Source organism: Hypoxylon trugodes (genome assembly GCF_022578975.1).
Source record: "Hypoxylon trugodes strain CBS 135444 unplaced genomic scaffold F4822scaffold_3, whole genome shotgun sequence".
NCBI lineage: Eukaryota > Fungi > Ascomycota > Sordariomycetes > Xylariales > Hypoxylaceae > Hypoxylon > Hypoxylon trugodes.
This window is the reverse complement of record NW_026250018.1, coordinates 3,272,401-3,290,842: the sequence shown is the minus strand read 5'-3', so window position 1 is coordinate 3,290,842 and position 18,442 is coordinate 3,272,401. Positions and strand designations below refer to the sequence as shown.

Below are 18,442 nucleotides of genomic sequence, written 5' to 3'. Positions count from 1 at the left end.
CACACATCGTGCCACATATGTCTATTAACAACGGCCTGCCCTTGTGTCAGGGAGCAAAACAATCGAGATTGTGATCGAATGCCGTCGCGATGAAAAGGAAACTCCGCAGTTGGCATACCCTTACCCAGCCATTACTCGAAATTTTCAACCTCCACTATTCTTTGAGTATACGACGTATCTCGAGATAGGGGTCTGTGACGCAGGAGATATCTTGGCGCTCACAGTATCAAGGGCGTTTCCTGTGGACAATTAAGGGGAATTCGCCGTCCGTGGAATGAATGAGATTTTTCCTATTGAATCCGTTAAGTTGCCTCCGAGATCTTTTAGTTTCAAGAGGAAACCATGATAGTACTTTTAATTTGAAACCTGTATATGAAGATTTTCGAGGAGAAAATGCGAAGTATTGACTTCACATATACTTCACATATACTTAAACATATTTTTTCATAAAAACCTATACAAGTTGTGTAATATGAAAGGGCGGTCGTCAGGGCTAGTCTTATCACGATATACCGATGGCGAAATATTCGAGGCACTTGGGCCCAAACAAGGGACCCGAAGAAACCGAGGTCAAACCACATCCTGCCTCTTCATCCCTTAAAGTTCTTAAACTTGAGTGAGCGTGCCATGATACTATATAGGATGACGAAAACAATAGACCGTGCGGTATATCCATAAGAGCAGACCCTTGATAAAAATTCCAAGACATGTCAAAAACCCTCATAATAGAGCCAAGGGTCGCAAATACAAAATTAGACCCCAGAAATTAAGCATTGAATACCCAATTTTGTGTATACCTAGGAAATCATGATAACATCACAGGAATTATCCGATTACCGACTCCACATAATAATGATAGCCTTCTATAGAACTAGGTCCAGGATCCACATAATATTTCGTGCGTACCAACAATACAGGGCTTTGTTTACTGGGTCAGGAATGATGGAGCGAATACCGGCCGAGCAAGGTCGAGACTTATAAAGACTCCGCTTGCTCCGCTCGTCTCTGCGGCGCGGACGCTAGACATCGATGATCTTCGTTTCAGACAATCGGTTCGGAATCTCTCCTCGCGTTATTCCGAGTGGGTTCAATTGGGCAGGATATTGGGCGACGGCCTCCTAAGGTACCAAACGCTACAAAGCTTTGTGTTACCTCGGCTTCGCGGTTGATTGTCTCCTTTGTCAAATTACCAATACGAATGGGCACCAACATATGTTTCGTCGTCTGGAAGTGTAATCACTGGACGTAGAAATATGATGTGTAACCAACAAGTACTTAGGTATGTACCCGGGGGGGGGGGGGGGGGGGTAGAGATGCAGCTATACTGGAAGTAATTCACCACTGATGATCAATATAGCTATATCGATGTAACTCCCCACTAAGCCCCTGGTAGCAATGAGATTTTTGGTAAATTTTAAACGGTTTTAGATACCTAGTGCAAATTTTGCTGCGATTTTGTGATCGGTCACCTTAGGTACTTCGGGGTGATGAGCATGGTGCTGTGGTTACGCGTACTATCCAGAGTATTGGGACAAATACCGGACTTCTCTCCGCTGAGAGATAGACGCTATCACGACCAGGGAGATAAAATTTTGTGCCAATGATAAACCAAATTGAGCCAAGGGGTTTCGTTAGGCACGAACACATCGGGATACGAGTTCGGGGCTCGTCCCACTAGTTCCTTGTCAAGGGAAAAGCTCACTCCGGATGCTTGATGGCGGCAATGCCCGTAGACTAACCATTATCAACTACCGCAAGACTGGCAAGTAAGCCATCGCTTTTTACGATTACGATATGTATTCACAATGATGATTCTAGCAAAATAAGGTACCGGCCATGATAACCCTGCTAGAAATATAGTCAAAGCGCACGATGTCAATTTTTCACCTTCTATGCAAGGATTCATTGTTGGAATGGTGAGTCGATCGTTACGTGCTTGTAGCCTCGCCCGCACTTGTGCCCAGAGAGTTATAGCGTGGGAGTTGCCCCTTGGCCTGTTTTTACGATGAGAACTTGGCAAGGAGAAGTATCCAGGGATAGACATGCTTCTTGTGTTATGGAAGATCGAGTACGATCAAGACTTGCCAATACTGGTTGGGGTTGGTATCTCACGTCGGCTTCGAGAAGCTCGATGAAAATCAATTTGTAGATGAGTTGATAGGACAATCAGTCCACAGCTGTGATAGAACAAACGAGTGTGAATTTGATGGATGAATACCATCTACTAATATAGTATTTATGATTTTTCTTGTACAGTTGCTAACAATACACATATTTTCCAATACCCTAACGTAAACGAACGAATGAATAAAGTCGGGGCACACCAGCGTAGCTTTCATTATCGCCGAAGTGTCTAGGCCGGCGTCAATTCGTGGATAGTCACCGACCCAGCCCGCCCGTTGTTCATTTCCACTCTTCGTACTTCTTGGCTGGACTATTGTCCTCCTTGCCATACTGGATGGTTACTGATTGTGTCCGGACAATACCATCGCCACGCTTGCTTGTCGGGTTCGCTCCATCTCGCGGCAAGATATCTTCTTGGCTGCCTTCGTTAACCGGGTCGATACGAGTCTCCAAATCCATGCGAGTATCCAAGTCATAAGGTCCCTTAATCTTGCGCTTCTTCGATCCACCCATCTCGAGATCGTCCCTGGTGTTGTTGCTTCGCTCCGTTCCGTAGTGCTTGTATCCGTGTCGGTCGCCAGAGCTTCCACCCAAAGCAGCCCTACCAAATAGAAGATCCGCCAGAGGTCGTAGGGTCGGGATGCATGTCGCGATGATAATGGTGCTACCTTCGACACTATTTTGTATTAGTGGGATAAATCGCATACAGTAGCATAAAATACTCACCAAGTCCAGATCGTCAAGTCGGCGGTGTCATCTAAACAAATTAGCCCAACAATTAATAAAAGGGGGGAGGCAAAGACATACAAGTGAAGTCAGGACTTGCCAATCCGGGAATACGAGTACACTTGTAGATAGCAACAATGCAGGCACTGAAGTCTGTTAGCTGGATTTACTCTCAGGGGCATTCATCAAAACATACACTGAACCCAATCCTAGGGCAAAGATGAGGGCCATCTTCTTCTTCAAGTTCATTTGTAGTGAGAATAGAACCGTCGCCGGCCACACTGCCAGATACAAATCAACAAATCCAGAGAAGGCTGAATCCCGTTAGCATTGCGACGAGGATATAATCTAAAGGGGGTTAAGCAACTTACCACCTGCGAAGATAGAATAGTTCACAAGAATATAGGGGTTAATGCATGTCTTCTCCGTGATAGAAAAGTCCCACTGAGCGCGAGACGGAGTGCATTGTCCGAAGAGAATTGCGATACAACCGCTAAGAATCAATACACACATCACACCCATTACCCAGAGACATTTTTTATGCATGTCGCTAGGATTTAGGAGCCTTGTCAACAGGGTGATGGCGGCAAGCTTCGGGATACTGAAAGACATAACACCTGGCGCGAATCCCACCATGGTCCATAGCACGGCGCCGGAAAGCTGGTCTGGTTTTAAGATAGCCGTGTGTTGACCGTTACCCGACTCCACGGAGGCAACGGCGAAAGCGACGGTGAGCCATCCGAAAATCTAGATGCATATATAATTAGATACGGCTTCAACCCGCGAGTTCACCTGCCCAAACTAACCTGCGAGGCTGTAACGAAGTAGTCATCAAGTTGGAAATTCCTTATTATCCCGACACGGACGTATAATCTGGCAATAACAAAGAGCGTACTTATAGCAGTAACGGCGCAACTAGCTGCTATAATGGAAGGGCCCTTATCTTGAGCGGCCACCTCGGGCGCCAAGGGTGCTGACGCGCTCATGTTGAATGTAAGCGAAGGGAATGTTTAAAAAATGATCGCGAGGTATTCAAAACGAATGAACTTCAAAGGAGGGAGTATACGAAGTTCAAGCGGGGCGATATGCTTTATAATTCATACTTATACACTTTGAAGTTTTGACGAGAATAGAAGATTTGAATTTGTTGTCAAAGCAAAGCCTTTCCCAGAAAGCATCATGTTCTGTACAATCTGCCTGTACTGACAATCTGCCGGGAAAGAGTCTGAGTGTTCTCTTCCGACTGGGTTAGGGTGGAGCATCGCATGGTTCTATGTCCTGACCCTAGGAGCATACGCCACTCACATGTTGGGTCTGTTAAGAGTATACAGCATCATAACCTAGAAAACCGCATAGAGAGCCTAGGCTTTTCTTCTAAATTCCCCTGACTTTAGCAAGCGGAGTAGCCGGTCCTAGCAAATATTTTCATACCAAGATACGCAGAAATTTGTTCAACCATATTACTTACGATCGTGATCGACCGAGCAAATATTCATATGATGCTACAAACTACTTTCTGCATACTTTTACTCGCAGAGATTGAAATTTTCTCACGATTCATCAACTACCGGGGCTATTCCAGTAGCTCCCGTCTGTTGGTGCCTCAAAAATTCGTTCTGTTTGATGTCAGGGGGGCAGCACGAGGCTTGAGTATTCCTTGGACTCTTCGGGAGTACCTACTCAAAGGGAACGCTAAGACTTCATGCTACTAAGACGCGGGAGGAAAACACAAGTGTTAATCAGTTGCTCGGCTACTTACTAGTTTGATTATCTAATATTAGGGGATGTTCGGCATGAGCGTCCATTTGCGGCACCGAATTACATACGGATGCAACGGCAGATGTCCCGTAAAACGAGGTGAATCCCACTGCGACCTCAGAGGTTTGTACAACGGATTCATGATTCCCCTTAAGGTGGCAATGGGTAGGGAATATTCTTAGCAGTCTAACTACTTTTATCAAACAAGGCTAACAGTCTCGTGAGCTTTGTAGTCTATAGTAAACCGAATCCGATGGAGTTTTGCTACTTTCCACAATAAATACTAACTAAAATGTGTCTAGCGTTCCCGCTGCGTAGTGTAGTTCTAAGCGTTCGCTAAGCGACATTCTCCTGACTAGACGATCTTTCAAGTCGGAACATTTTCACTTTTATGAAGCTTGTCCTGGTAAATGTCCGTCAACTCGGCGCAGCCCGTATTAGCGAAGAATTTAGTGTAGTTTATAGTTCTTATGACAGGTGAAGCTTGAACGTGATGTGCTTCTACTAGTGGTATGGAGAATGTCTCAAACGCCTCATCCTTACATCGGTTAAAAAAAGGTGTAAGGATAGGTGAGGTACGCTATAAAAATCTATATACTGCTACTACCTAAGTAATCCGGTGTTTTCGAACTGTGGATTCGGACAGTGGAAGACAGCGTTGAGCTACGACTCTTTCACTGTATTCTTCCTTGTTTCTTAGCAGGCCATCAGTTGTGGGTTCTTGAGGTAACAACCTTCCCAATTTGAATTACACCGACTCCATGGTAGCTAGCGCGGATAGAACCATCATTTTATGCTCTATAACCAAGTAAAACTACGGCACAACCCACATTTGCGAGACCCAGCGATCTGGGTCCTCTAATCAGTGGCGACAAATCAGACTCAGGAACAAAACTACGATCTCCCTCGCTACTATATGATTCCTACGTTGAGTTAGCATGTTTTTAGTGATTCCACACGCAATGCAACAGGTTCTGACAGGAAAGACGTACTACTTCCAGACCCACATCATGACAAGGCAAGACTTCTACTAGTCTTGGTCTTGGCGAGCTGGGGGTTCAGGGGGGTGATATCTCATCTATTACCACTATGTGTAACATTTACTGTAACCAATAATCATCAAGGATTTATTACAACGTGCACCAACGGTTTACAAGGGTTGAGGTTTACACCAGAGGAGAACCACTTCCTATTAAGACGGGTTACACAGACCCAAATAATGAAGGCATATATATCATCCGTGCACCTACCAGTCTTCTTATGTTAGACACTCATTGTGAACAAGGAAACATATGCCGATTCTGCAATGCTACCTCCCGGCCACATACTACTGATCATAGCACGGCTACACCGTAACTAAGTAGCTCAATTAGTAGCTAGACGGCCCAATTATATTCCTCATGGCCCTGAGAATCGACAGTTTTGCGGGGGTCGTACCATACTGGTAGTGAGAATGTCTGATGGCAGGATGGGCACTGATAATCTCAATTCTAAGCTTCGTTTCGGTATGCTTGTCCATCTTAGGAAAGGTTGGCTCTCAGGTGAATTATGCGGCTCGCCCTGAAGCTCGATAATAGCTAGTTCTAAGTGTCTTTGCTCATCAATATCAAGTCTCTTCGTCCCTTGCTGTTTGTTAACAAATTTTTTGTTTCAACAACTGCCTCCTAACCTTGTCATCACTACGCCTTACATATCTTGAAATTTTTTACTCCTTAAAGCTAAACCAACACAATGTCTAATGTACAGGGTAACGGAACTACACAGGCTCCTCCCGATCCAAGCATAGCCTTGAAGCCATGTGATTTTGACAGTGTCAATACTCATGTCAAGAAGATCAATGAGCTAGTCGGCTCCATTTCTCCGACAGACAATGTTACCAGAAACGAGCTTGCCGAGACCGCCCGGAAGTTGGTGAGGGCTCTAGAGACACCCCGGGAGACCATGATTAAGCACTGCTGGGCACAGGTATGCACATCCCATCCAATCAGTAACGTAATATGGTGAATTCATAGTTGTATAGCCTGCAGCCATGACTGCCCTCACAACTGGGGTCGAGCTAGGATTATTCGAGGCCATGGCCGCGGATAACGGGAGCAGCAAGAAGACGGCAGACCTTGCTAAGACCGTCGGAGCCGATCCCACCCTCGTCGGTACGTGCCGGCACAGTTAGATGCCTATAGTCCAAGCTAATTCATGCAGCTCGATTGCTCCGCCATATTGGTGCGATGGGCTACGTCGAGGAAACCGATATTGACCAGTATAAGCCAACAAACTTTACCAAATCCCTGGTCATCCCCATCATCAGCGCTGGCTACCCAGTCCTGTAAGAATCACTATATCATACAACCAATAGTATACAATATGCTAACAGTTATACTAGATCCGGCGGTCTGCTCAGCGCAAATAACTTATTCCACGAATACCAAAAGAAAGTCGGCTACAAGACACCCAACGATCTCTCCGATGGCCCCCTTCAATATGCGTATAAGACGAAGCTTAACATGTTCGAGCATCTCCAAGCGAACCAACCCTATGGCGATCTATTCAATCTACACATGGGCGGATACCACCAAGGGCGAGCAAGTTGGATGGACACTGGGTTCTACCCAGTACAAGAGAAGCTGATCGATGGAGCCGATAAGGACGACAAGGCCCCCTTTATAGTCGATGTTGGTGGCTCCATCGGACACGACATTCAGGAGTTGCTAGAGAAGTATCCTCACATCCCCGGCCGTCTGGTTCTGCAAGATCTACCAGCTGTGCTTGGACAGATCAAGACCCTAGACAGCCGAATCGAGCGCATGGAGCACAATTTCTTGACCGAGCAACCCGTCAAGGGTGAGTGGGCTCCACAGAAAATATGTACGGCAATATGTGACTGACATTGCATGTTATCTAGGTGCCAGGGCTTACTTCATGCACTCCGTCCTGCACGACTGGCCGGATGTTGAATGCAGGAAGATTCTAGCCCGTCTCACAGAGGCCATGAAGCCAGGGTATAGCAAGATTCTCATCAACGAGAACGTTATCCCCCCACGCCACGCCCAATGGGAGGCTACGGCTTTAGATATCCTAATGATGACCCTCCTTGCTTCGCGAGAGCGAACAGAGCAAGATTGGCGTGATTTGCTCGAGCCTGCTGGCTTGAAGATCGTCAAGATCGTAAGTTTCTAATCTCATTTATCCCCACCTAGTTATCAGTCTTTTGTGTGACCCTATGCAATGTGGTACTAACATGATATACTATAGTGGACCGTCCAGAACGGCGTCGAAAGTCTTATTGAATGTGAACTTGCTTGAATAACTAAGCCTGAAGTCACAAATAAACGGCCAATGTAGTATTTATAGTTCAACCTAGGGATTATAAAGATGAAAATGCAATACATAGGACTATATAGATCATTGTCATATTATTAAGGGATAAAGGCATAGAAAGAGAAGGATCTCTAGATTAGACACTCCGTGTATTGCTAAATAGCGGTCAATTCAACATGAGGCTGTCTCAAGAATAATTCTGGCTGTTTATCACGGTTAAAATTGTGTTTTAGACTTGTGCAAGAGTATAACATTTTATGTAGTATACCTTAGTAAGCTATTCCGTGCCACGTATAGTAATACAGGGTTATTTTGATCCCCGGTTCTAACAACCTCGTATCGCCCCCATAGTTAAGTTCCCTATACTGTGTAGTATTGAAAATCCGTTACGTTCTAAATTGTCATGTCCGTGCGGAGTATAGTATCCTAAATTGCTATAAATGCGTGCTCTTTTCCACATGTGCGTATCATCTCAGGGGCAAGTGAGTGCCACTCACAGATTACGAAGAGATGAAGACCGGCGCAATTAAGGCCAAACTAGATCCCTAAAGGTAAAGTTCTAGCCATAGCTTCCCCTTAATTCTGCTTGTCAAGAAATGTAGCCATCCAAGAAACCCGCACGCTAGCTAAAAGCCATTACTTGAAGAAGAAACAAGTTCTCGCTCCAAAGTATAGTAGAGACAAATAGAAAAACACAATAATAGTCGTGGAGTTCCAAGTGGCACGAGTAGCATAACATAATGGCATGATATATTCAGTCCATGAAAATATATAAAAACAATAAGTGACGTATGGTGTTGTTACACTCCAAAATCTCAAAGCATACATATTTGTATAACCCTCAAGTAAACATAAGCGCTTTTCGCGTATAATATACTAGTAAAACTGAAAGTTAAACCGACTTATTTTATGATTCAATGTACGATTCAATGGAGTCGATAACCTGCGTATCGCGGAGTTGTCAGTATTCTGTGCTAAGTCAACACGGGCATCTGAAGAATTGTTGTGCGATATACTCCTTCATTAAAAACAGCAAGACACAAGATTACCTCGATCAATAAATCTATCATTACGAATTTAGGTTGTTATGTGCGCTATTGCTGTAATCGGGGCGGTTATTGGGGAAGCGAAGATTACTGTATGGCTTCTTAAAGTGACTTCTGATGTAATCTGAAGGAAATTAGAATTAACAAGGCTTTATAGTGGTAAAAGGAAATATACACCTAGCCCATCCCTGAAAGAAATTATCCAAATACGAATAACGTTGAAGCTTTCTTTATGTACTCGTACTGGTTGGTGGTGAAAATGACTCGAGATTTTGTGTATAGAATGTTGTCAATTTTAAGTTGAACATCGCCACCAGAAGAAGAGCCGCGAAGATATGGTATCACCCAACAATCTATTTTTATAGATAGATATATCATTTATATGGAAGAGATGATACCCTAAGATCTTTCTAGTGATAAAGTGATGGTGCTTACTCATAGCCATGCCCACGATGTTACCTCCTATACCTAGATAGCTAAGTGCTTACTTACTAGCAACAACATATAATATGGGTTTAATTTACAGTCTTATTCCCGTGGTAGGCCTCGAATATGCTACATCTAGACTTAGAGTATACTCTTTGCCCTGTGTAACTGTGGCTGGAAAAAAAGGGGGGAGGAGATTAAGTAATCAATTATCTTGAGGATACACAAGATTATGTCATTTATTATGTCATCTTTAATCCTTACGTAATACACATATAAAATGATATTGAAGACGAAAAGGTTAAAATATGTATTCAAACTTTATTCTCACATGGAGTAGAATTGCTGTGAATAGATCCGGTAGTTTAACATCTGAAAGACTGTAAAAGGGTGTGTGTATTACGTCAGCATAGTGACAGAGAAATCAAGTGGGTTAGGTAAACTCCTTTTTGGCGCCGAGTGTAACGGAAAACAACGGCATTCGAATAAAATTACCGTATTTGGTAGCGCACGGGCCACTAACTTAACTCTAATAGGCGTTAGTAAGGGGAAGTCGCAGGACAAGCTTGTGGGGAGTCGGAACTTTGAAGAGTGGATGATCAGAAACAAGCATCGCCTTCTCGTTGTTCCATCTTCCGTATCTGGGTTAATTCGGTCAATTCGCAATCTTAATTACTTTTTTCCTCTTTTCGAACTCTACCGCGAATCTAATCATCACGGCTCCGTCTTATCCCCATTTAATGCATATTGCTTGAGTATTGGACATTACCATTTCGATAGTCCATATCCATTAACATAGGGGGCGGTATAATCTTGGCTGTTTTGGGGTCTGACATCACAATCTTAGCTTCCGTGACGCCACGATCTTCGTTCCGTATTTCGCCATCCTTCGAGATAGCCGACATGGTTTTCTCCCCTATCATAAAAGAACATAGAGACTAGCTGAGGATATCATCCTAAACCCCGTCCGACCCAGCCTTGGCTAGCTGCGATGCCAGCCCAATACTCGTCCGCCCTCCACCCCGGCGCACGAGATTCCCTCGAACTTGCCTCCTTAGCATCTTCCAGTCACGGTCCCGATACATATTCAGAAACAGATTCAAGACCATCGATCTCCTCATCGCGAAAACTATCCCTCGAGCAAGATGATCCATTAGACCATAACAATCCCGCGGGTCGTCCCGATTATGTGCCTGGTCATGGCAGAACGTATTCCGTTAATTCCAATTTCGATTATGCCGCGAACCTCTTCCCACTCTCCTCGTCCACCGCCCCCGGATACGCACCTCTAGGTGCCCCTACATCTGCTGCGCAACGACACGGCGGATTAGGAGGCGCCTCATTGGAAAAACACAAGACTTTGACGTACTTGAATGGATTGGGTCTGATCGTTGGACTAATAATTGGTTCGGGTATCTTCTCATCCCCCAGTCAAGTCAACGTAAATGTTGGTTCGCCTGGCGCATCCCTAATTGTATGGGCGATATCAGGTGTCCTCGCTTGGACAGGCGCGGCAAGTTATGCGGAACTAGGTGGTGCTATCCCTCTTAATGGAGGCGCGCAAGCTTATTTATCCAAGATTATGGGTGAACTTGCTGGCTTTCTCTTCACATGGGTAGCGGTGCTTGTTCTTAAGCCTGGTAGTGCCGCTATTATCGCGATTATCATGGGCGAATACCTTGTGCGCGCTTTCATCGGAGCTGAAGCTGAGACGGTGAATCCATGGATAAACAAAGCAGTGGGTCTAGTCGGGTTGTTTATCGTGACCTTTGTGAACTGCGTATCGACAAGGCTCGGAACTCGCGTGAACGACGCACTGATGTTCTTAAAGTTTATTGCTTTAATTGGTGTTACTATTTGCGGAATCGTGGTCGCCTTCACCGGATTCTCCTATTCCGGTACCGCTAATATGGAGTGGAAGAAGCACTCTTGGTTTGATGGCACAAGTACAGATGGGAGTCATTGGGCTGTCGCGTTATACGCTGGACTCTGGGCTTATGACGGTTGGGATAACGTGAGTTTTCGTACTAGCAGCATGCTACAGTATTCCTAATAGTTTCCAAATGCTAACTACAACCAATTGTAGACCAACTATGTCGTTGGCGAATTCCGAAACCCATCGAGAGACCTTCCGCGTGTAATTCATACAGCAATGCCCCTGGTCATCATCTGCTATTTACTCGCCAACTTCTCATACTTCCTGGTTTTACCCCAAGATGTCCTCAACTCTACCAATACAGTCGCGGTTATGTTCGGCAGTAAAGTATTTGGTCCTATCGGGGCGCTGATCTTTGCGCTTATCGTTAGCGCCTCATGTTTTGGTGCCCTTAACTCATCTACCTTCACAAGCAGTCGGCTCGTCTATGCTGCTGCTAAGGAAGGTTATATTCCATCCATCATTAGCCGTGTTGGTGTCAGTTCCCGGGAGCCTGGAATGGCCAACTTAAGGACGCGGACCCGGTTTTCTAGGTGGTTACACAACGCAATTGGCGACGAAGAGACGGGACTTTTCTTTACTCCGATATACGCATTAATATTAAACGGCACTCTGACAACTATTTATCTACTCGTTGGTGAATTCGGGGAGCTAGTTACGTTTTACGGTGTGGCGGGGTACTCATTTTACTTCCTCACCGTATTAGGACTTATCATCCTACGAGTCAAGGAACCACATCTCGAAAGGTCATATAAGACCTGGATCTCAACACCGATTATCTTCTGCTGCGTAAGCTTGTTCTTACTAAGCCGCGCAGTATTCGCCCAACCATTAAAAACTCTCATCGTCGTTACCTTCGTCATATCCGGAATTCCAGTATTCTTCTGGAGAATACAAGGCCGAGATCAAGTCACTAAACGTGAGGCTGGCTCCAGCAATACACCGCCGATATGGAAATTCTGGAAAAGATGGCGGAAATGAATGAATATTATGACCAAGCATTAGGTCCCCATTTGGGATGGCGTTGTTTTTCAATACAATTCACCAATTGAGTCATAGCAAGCATTCTGGATGAGCATCAGGTCAACGGAGTATAGGGAGTCAGTCACCTTGACATGTTGATTCAATAGTCGGTGGCATGATTGAATAGAATAGAAGGCATTATGCATACCTTACGGTGTAATACAAAATAAATGAGTAAATAGCAAAACATCATGACTGCGCCTGTTTTGAAATGTGATATAAATAGGGGCGTCCCAACTATTCTAGGTTATTGCATTTTCATTTCCTCCAAATGTTTCCAGGTTGATAATGCCATTATCAACGGAACGCATGAAGCGCAGTATAAATCATACGTATTGGATGGATATCTTATATAGGTAACTTCATGATCATAACCACATAGAATACACTTTCTTTTCTTTTCCTTCTTTATTTCCTAGACCTACATTCTACTTAATAGGCGTCGAAGGGGTAACCAGCGGTCGATGAGGTATGGAGCTCCGGCTGGCGACAAAACAACCTACTGTTAGTGGTAGGTGTGAGATCTGGCTGCTCCTCTTGCCTTTACACCGTTCCGCCGCTGGTCCCGGTGTTCACAATGCGAATTTATCAAAGCATGCAACGGCCGACCCCTAAGTTAAGGGTATAGTGGGGAGAACCACCTCGATAAAACGGGTCGCACGAAATATTATTACCGGAAGGAAGAACAAGGGATGCATCCACGAGCGAGGATGATTATATTAAAAATATCTCCATAGCCCCAGTCTGCCTGACAGGTATCAGGGAATGAGGCCAAAGAGACCCTTTGTATGGGCCAATATCGTACTAGCTAGCCCATACATCTTCGCCTTTTGTGTGGTTGTCTACTTAGTTGTTATATAATCGCTGAATACCATATTTCTACGAGATTTCTGCTAAGTGGCATCTTATTTCCTTTCTTTTAGCACAATCAGCTTCCGAGTTCACGGGTGGAATCGAGAACCCGAGAATGGTCCCCGTGCCGGTAACTAGACACCTATAAGCGCCTGAAGCTCCGACAGCCGCCCTATGTAATAGCGGCTGATCTACTGGGCTAGAATGATGCTATGCCCCCTGGGACGCCGTTCGAGAGTTAACAGCTCTTCGGAGGCGAAAGTATCAGGCATATACTTTAGCCATAATCGCAGAGAAGCGGGAGAAATCGCCTACCTAGTGTGATATCGCTGCGCGACAACGCCGGATGAGCTGAGGGCGGCTCCAACGAGGCATAGAGCAATGGAAGCCGGGGACGTAATCCTGCCTGGGAAGCAAAAATATACCACGGGCGATACGCACTTCAACGAGGTAGGGACTCGTTTATCCAATTTGGCCATCACCTACTCCCTCCTAGTCGCCAGCCCTTAACTCCCGAGAACTCGAGCTGGCACAACGCGTTGAGGCGTTCCACGCCCAGGCAGGAATCTCCCTGTGGGGTTTGCCCTCGACTACCAACGGGAACTCAGACCATGCTTTTGCGAAATTACTATCGAGGGTCAAGAATACATACAGCAGGTATTTGCCGAGTTGGCGATGCTACCTACGCGATATGGCGTCGTCTCAATCGACTCGAATCTGGCTGAGAGCGATTATTGGGCTAAGAACGACCAGAATCTAGCGGTGCGAAGAACCTGGACATGGAAGCGTCCTGCTGCGGGTCTGGGAGGGATGCGTTTTCGATGGCCTCAAATGAAGTCGGATGAAAACCGGACGACGCAGAGAAATACCCTTCGAAGAAATAACCAATGGTTGAGCTCAGTCACTCTGCCATTTCAGTAGGACGAAGTTACAACAACACAAGTTTCTTCGCCACTCTTCCCTAGCCATAAGTTCGAGCGTGTCAGGGTGAGTTCCGGGTAGAACCACCCAAGGTATTATGAGCCGCGGACCTGTTAGGAGGAGCGACTTTCATTCATGGCGATTTGTTCGCCTGCTCGTGATCTGCCTATTCCTACCTCGGAACTCCCCTCTAATGGCGGAGGGCGGAGATAAGAGGCGGACAGGAAGAGAAGCGTTGATGGGAACCTTAAACCGTGTGGACCAAGGCTTCGCAATGCATGAGTTGTCGAGTACCACGGGAAGATCAACCTAAAGGTTGTGGAAATGTAGGCAATATGATGGATCTCTTCTGCGACCGAATAATTCAGTAGTCGGGATCTTCAACTATTTATTAGAATAAAGCGTAACTAAATAATTTTCACGTAAATAGCCCTCGAATCCTATATCGTGGTAGCTAGAACTAGACGCTATGCTTAAACATGCTCTTTACCATTAACCAACATGCCGTAAAACACCTGATGCTGCATTAATTTCGTTCGTATTGATGTCTATGCCTATTTCATGCAAGTAAGAGCTCATAAAATGCACCAAGACCCAGTAACTCATATCATACACTGCTTACCCTTATCTTAGGTGTACAGCCAAGCATTACCCGACGAACTCCTACGATCTCGTCCTCTTTCATAAAGCCACTTGCTGTTGAGACCGACGGTGCTTCTCTTTCCTGCAGATGGGTTCGGTGTCGGGCTATCTGGAACTCCGAAAAACGAGCCTGTGCTCTGACCCATGGGACTAGGCGAACCTAAAGATCCTAACGAAGAGCGACGCGCTCCGTTCATAGCCTTCTGAAGCAGCGGGCTTCCTGGCGATGCCAATCCGCTGAAACCTCCGCTTCCCCCATTACCGTTGGGACTACCGTAGTTCGAGGCAGGACTTCGTGGCGAGCTTGAGAAGCTACGCTTGCTACCTGCTGAACCAGAGATCGAAGGGGTTCGAGCGTAGCGCGGAGGTGTGCTATATACGGAGCCAGGTGTCGGCGGCGCGTTGCAAGAAGGTAGACCGAGTAACCGTCGTTGACCAGGCGTCAAGGGGATGTCGGAGAGGTCATCCTTTGGTCTGACTAGGGGTAGTAAATTGGTACCGATATTGAAAAGGGGTATGGTGAGGATTGCTCGGTATATCCATCTAGTGTACCACCAAACACTATATAACTACATTAGCTTAAGATTTATTTACGGCTAAAGTCACGACTAGAAACGTACGAGTAAGGGAACGTTTTCCTAGGTGGTAGCCATCGCGCGAGTAAAGTATGCACAGCAACGCATGCTATAAGGACAAGAACATTGACAGCAATGCGTTTGATGTTCTTCTCCGTGAAGTTGGTGGCTTCTTGTCGGCGGGTGATTTCGTGGAGGCGCGGATGGTGCCACGTGCCAGGGCTGTCTGTGACTGGCGGCGTCGCGGGTGTTGACTTCTTGGGAGTCGTGACGGCCGTCTGCGATTTGGTCGAAGACATATTGGCTGGAGGTTGTATTATGTACCTCGTAGTCGAGGGTAAAGAGAGATTGATTGGATGTCGACTCGGGAATGGAGTGTAAAGGCTGTTTCTTTGAGCACCCCTTTGAAGTTTGGATGGATATTAAGGCAAGGGAACGAGAAGAGACGAAAGGAACGCGAAACCTCCCCCAATGTCACTTTTATTGCATTCACTTGCTGTTTTACCTGTTATATTATTTAGTACCTAAGGCTTGTTAGTATGGTGGCGCTGCGAGCGCAGGCCTCGATCTATCGAAGTCGTCTTTCTGCTGACTGATTCTAGTATTGTTTTCTTTGGGAACGGTTGTCAAGGTGCTGTTGCGAAAACAAATGCGACTTACAAGGGTTACACTTCTTAGTCATCCATACCAGCCACCTAATAGAGTCAAGTTTGCGCACAGACCAATACATAGCTTCAATGTTGGAGTTACATAATAAGGGAAGCTAGGATGCACAGGCACGGACCGAAGTATCTTAGTACCCGTATTAGTAATAAAAATATCCACTTCATAAAACCATAGCTGTAGCTGCGTCACAGGGCTGACACTTTTAAACCCAGCCCCACCAACTTCATCCTCATATCCGGTGCCTCGTCAGCCAAGGGCTTACCTATTTTAATTCAAAGGATTTTGATGTTCTGTGAACTTCCATTCCTTATATAGTTCCAGTCTTCCCATAATTTTGATGGACGATTCGGATCATCGCGATTAAACTCGATCCATCATATCGATGAGACGTACCATTTGTTGATTCCCGATTTGGTATTCGCAATATCAGAATTCATAAAGAGACTGTCATCCGATCTAACCAACATGAGTGCTGGGAGCCTCTTAACCCAGTTCGATGAGGGACTTAGTACCCTCTTGAGCCAATGGAATGGATACACCACAGCTATCGTCACAGCATTCATAGCTATTCTCACGTACTCTTTTATGAGCCGTGTGGAACCCGAAACTCACCCTCTACTACTTGCTCGCCAGGCTTCAGGTTCACCAGTTCGGAATGAAGGAGAATCTCCCATTTATCGCGGAAACTCAGCCCCTCATGGAATGCCGCTCAACGCTGGTCTAAATGTTAAGGACCCGGGCGCGTCGAAATGGGCATCGGGCCGAAATGGAGATCTAAGAGACGTTTGGCGTAGAGCTGTTACCGGGTCACCCGAAGAGGACGGTCCTAAGGCTAAGGGACGTATCTTGACGGTGCTAGGAAGTCAAAAAGTCGTTGAACACGATCTCAGTATGAACCTGATTTATCTCCCTTATTTTAAGAATATCCTAGGGCTAACGAATATCGTCTAGATGATATCACGCGACAAATCAATCTTGTTGGAAAACACATCGCATCTCAGGGAGGAAAGAAGGTCGCCATTTATCTACCGAATTCCGTTGAATTTATTGCTACATTGTTCGCTTCTAGCTTCTACAATCTCACTGCTATCTTGATACCATTTGACCAACCAGAAGATGCTGTCATTTCTATGCTTCAGCGGTCTGGCGCCGATACTGTTGTTACTGCGCCCGGTGCTTTTCCCTTCGACAATGCCGTTAAGAGTTACCCAGGTCTTCGCCAGCTCATCTGGGTAGTGGATGAGGGCAACAAACATCTCGACTGGAATGAAGTTCCCAAGGGCATGGGTGGTAGTGTTAATGTCTCTACCTGGCAGGATATTTTGAACGATAACCCCGTCACGGCTGGTACCGAGTTACCCGAGGTCGATCCTAAATCCGAGATCCAGGATGTTATCATTTTCTGGCACTCCAAGCCAGGCGAGCTCGAGGAAATGGTTCGATTCACCCAAGGCAACCTTGTTTCCGCCATCTCGGCTCAGCTCACTGGAATTCCGCAGAAGGAACGCTTCTCACCAGCTGATCTTTTCCTGTCTTCGGCATCCCTGTCAGCTTCCTTCCCTCTAGTCCTAACCCTTGCAGCACTCTACTCTAATGCCTCCGTCGCATTCAACTCTGTTGCCGGCACTAAGCCTGACCTTGATGTGGCTACCGCCGGCGTCGCTCCTACTATTATTGTCGCCACCCCTCAAACTCTGAAGAAAACTCACGACGAAACCAAGGCCAAGGTCGGCGCTTCGCTTCTCACGCGTCTTTCCCACTGGGTTCAGACCCGCAGCCTTGTGCAAGATGGCGCTATGCCTATTGCCTCCTTCCTCGCCTCGTACAATGATTCTCTACGCCCCACTATCGGAAACGCACCCACTCCCGGCAAGCTTCGTCTTCTCTACGTCTCCGACCAAGCCGGTGGTATCGCGCCCCGCCTCTCCGAAAAGACTCTTTCGGACCTACGCGTTTTCACACGTGCCCGTGTTATATATGCTCTCGCTGCCCCCCGTGTAGCTGGTGCTGTCGCACAGACCCAATTCCACGATTACCGTGTCTCTGGCGACGGTAGCAGCGCGCACTTTGGACCCCCGGTCAGCTCTGTCGAGGTACTCTTCAGAGATAGCGGGAAGTACAAGGTCACAGATGATAACTACACCGGCGAGATCGTTGTTCGTGGCCCTGCAGTCGCGGGCGGCGAGTCGGCGTTGGGCGTAACTGGAACAGTTAGGGTGGATAATACGATTGCTTATGTGTAAGCCGAGTCTCTCTAGGTGCTTAGTAGGATTACGTGGGGGGTGCGATAGAAAGGGGATGCGCGGATGACGATGATGAAAGAATGAGATGAAATTATTTGCTATGCGTTCAGCTGAGGATTTCTTCATGAAAATCGAGCGGATGTTACGTTATTTAGGTTACTTGTAGACATGTTTTTATGTTCATTATTT

General features: G+C 46.1%; 5 protein-coding genes across 5 annotated transcripts; 3 read left to right on the top strand and 2 right to left on the bottom strand.

The window, feature by feature from the left end:
• Window positions 1–2,260: 2,260 nt before the first annotated feature.
• Window positions 2,261–3,873, bottom strand: F4822DRAFT_185906 (uncharacterized protein). The gene is made up of 6 exons (XM_051453478.1): window positions 3,657–3,873; window positions 3,222–3,597; window positions 3,047–3,164; window positions 2,932–2,996; window positions 2,851–2,881; window positions 2,261–2,800 (listed from the first exon to the last, which is right to left on the bottom strand). Exons 1-6 carry the CDS (start codon window positions 3,834–3,836, stop codon window positions 2,404–2,406), a joined length of 1,167 nt encoding a protein of 388 aa, XP_051317212.1. The 5' UTR covers window positions 3,837–3,873; the 3' UTR covers window positions 2,261–2,403.
• Window positions 3,874–6,339: 2,466 nt separating this feature from the next.
• Window positions 6,340–7,908, top strand: F4822DRAFT_427289 (S-adenosyl-L-methionine-dependent methyltransferase; the record flags this gene model as incomplete). Its single annotated transcript, XM_051460711.1, has 6 exons — window positions 6,340–6,573; window positions 6,629–6,758; window positions 6,808–6,931; window positions 6,989–7,446; window positions 7,508–7,770; window positions 7,858–7,908. 6 exons carry the CDS (start codon window positions 6,340–6,342, stop codon window positions 7,906–7,908), a joined length of 1,260 nt encoding a protein of 419 aa, XP_051317211.1.
• A 2,068-nt stretch (window positions 7,909–9,976) lies between these two features.
• On the top strand, window positions 9,977–12,674 carry F4822DRAFT_396712 (amino acid permease-domain-containing protein). Its single transcript, XM_051457554.1, has 2 exons — window positions 9,977–11,409; window positions 11,482–12,674. The coding sequence occupies exons 1-2, from the start codon at window positions 10,387–10,389 to the stop codon at window positions 12,310–12,312; spliced, it is 1,854 nt and encodes a 617-aa protein (XP_051317210.1). The 5' UTR covers window positions 9,977–10,386; the 3' UTR covers window positions 12,313–12,674.
• Window positions 12,675–14,456: 1,782 nt separating this feature from the next.
• On the bottom strand, window positions 14,457–16,099 carry F4822DRAFT_396710 (NPCC-domain-containing protein). Its single transcript, XM_051457553.1, has 2 exons — window positions 15,390–16,099; window positions 14,457–15,330 (listed from the first exon to the last, which is right to left on the bottom strand). Exons 1-2 carry the CDS (start codon window positions 15,641–15,643, stop codon window positions 14,757–14,759), a joined length of 828 nt encoding a protein of 275 aa, XP_051317209.1. The 5' UTR covers window positions 15,644–16,099; the 3' UTR covers window positions 14,457–14,756.
• Window positions 16,100–16,391: 292 nt separating this feature from the next.
• Window positions 16,392–18,441, top strand: F4822DRAFT_185847 (uncharacterized protein). The gene is made up of 2 exons (XM_051453477.1): window positions 16,392–16,899; window positions 16,962–18,441. The coding sequence occupies exons 1-2, from the start codon at window positions 16,476–16,478 to the stop codon at window positions 18,251–18,253; spliced, it is 1,716 nt and encodes a 571-aa protein (XP_051317208.1). The 5' UTR covers window positions 16,392–16,475; the 3' UTR covers window positions 18,254–18,441.
• The last annotated feature ends 1 nt before the right edge of the window (window position 18,442 follows it).

What these genes read in the sequence shown, in the direction of transcription:
- F4822DRAFT_185847 (XM_051453477.1), top strand. Translation starts at nt 16,476, where the DNA reads ATGAGTGCTGGGAGCCTCTTAACCCAGTTCGATGAGGGACTTAGTACC. An exon ending in AGTCGTTGAACACGATCTCA is followed by an intron (nt 16,900 to 16,961) that starts GTATGAACCTGA and finishes AATATCGTCTAG; the next exon opens with ATGATATCACGCGACAAATC.
- F4822DRAFT_396710 (XM_051457553.1), bottom strand. Translation starts at nt 15,643, where the DNA reads ATGTCTTCGACCAAATCGCAGACGGCCGTCACGACTCCCAAGAAGTCA. An exon ending in AGGAAAACGTTCCCTTACTC is followed by an intron (nt 15,331 to 15,389) that starts GTACGTTTCTAG and finishes GTAGTTATATAG; the next exon opens with TGTTTGGTGGTACACTAGAT.
- F4822DRAFT_396712 (XM_051457554.1), top strand. Translation starts at nt 10,387, where the DNA reads ATGCCAGCCCAATACTCGTCCGCCCTCCACCCCGGCGCACGAGATTCC. An exon ending in CTTATGACGGTTGGGATAAC is followed by an intron (nt 11,410 to 11,481) that starts GTGAGTTTTCGT and finishes AACCAATTGTAG; the next exon opens with ACCAACTATGTCGTTGGCGA.
- F4822DRAFT_185906 (XM_051453478.1), bottom strand. Translation starts at nt 3,836, where the DNA reads ATGAGCGCGTCAGCACCCTTGGCGCCCGAGGTGGCCGCTCAAGATAAG. An exon ending in CTATTCTATCTTCGCAGGTG is followed by an intron (nt 3,165 to 3,221) that starts GTAAGTTGCTTA and finishes AACGGGATTCAG; the next exon opens with CCTTCTCTGGATTTGTTGAT. An exon ending in GGCAAGTCCTGACTTCACTT is followed by an intron (nt 2,882 to 2,931) that starts GTATGTCTTTGC and finishes TAATTTGTTTAG; the next exon opens with ATGACACCGCCGACTTGACG.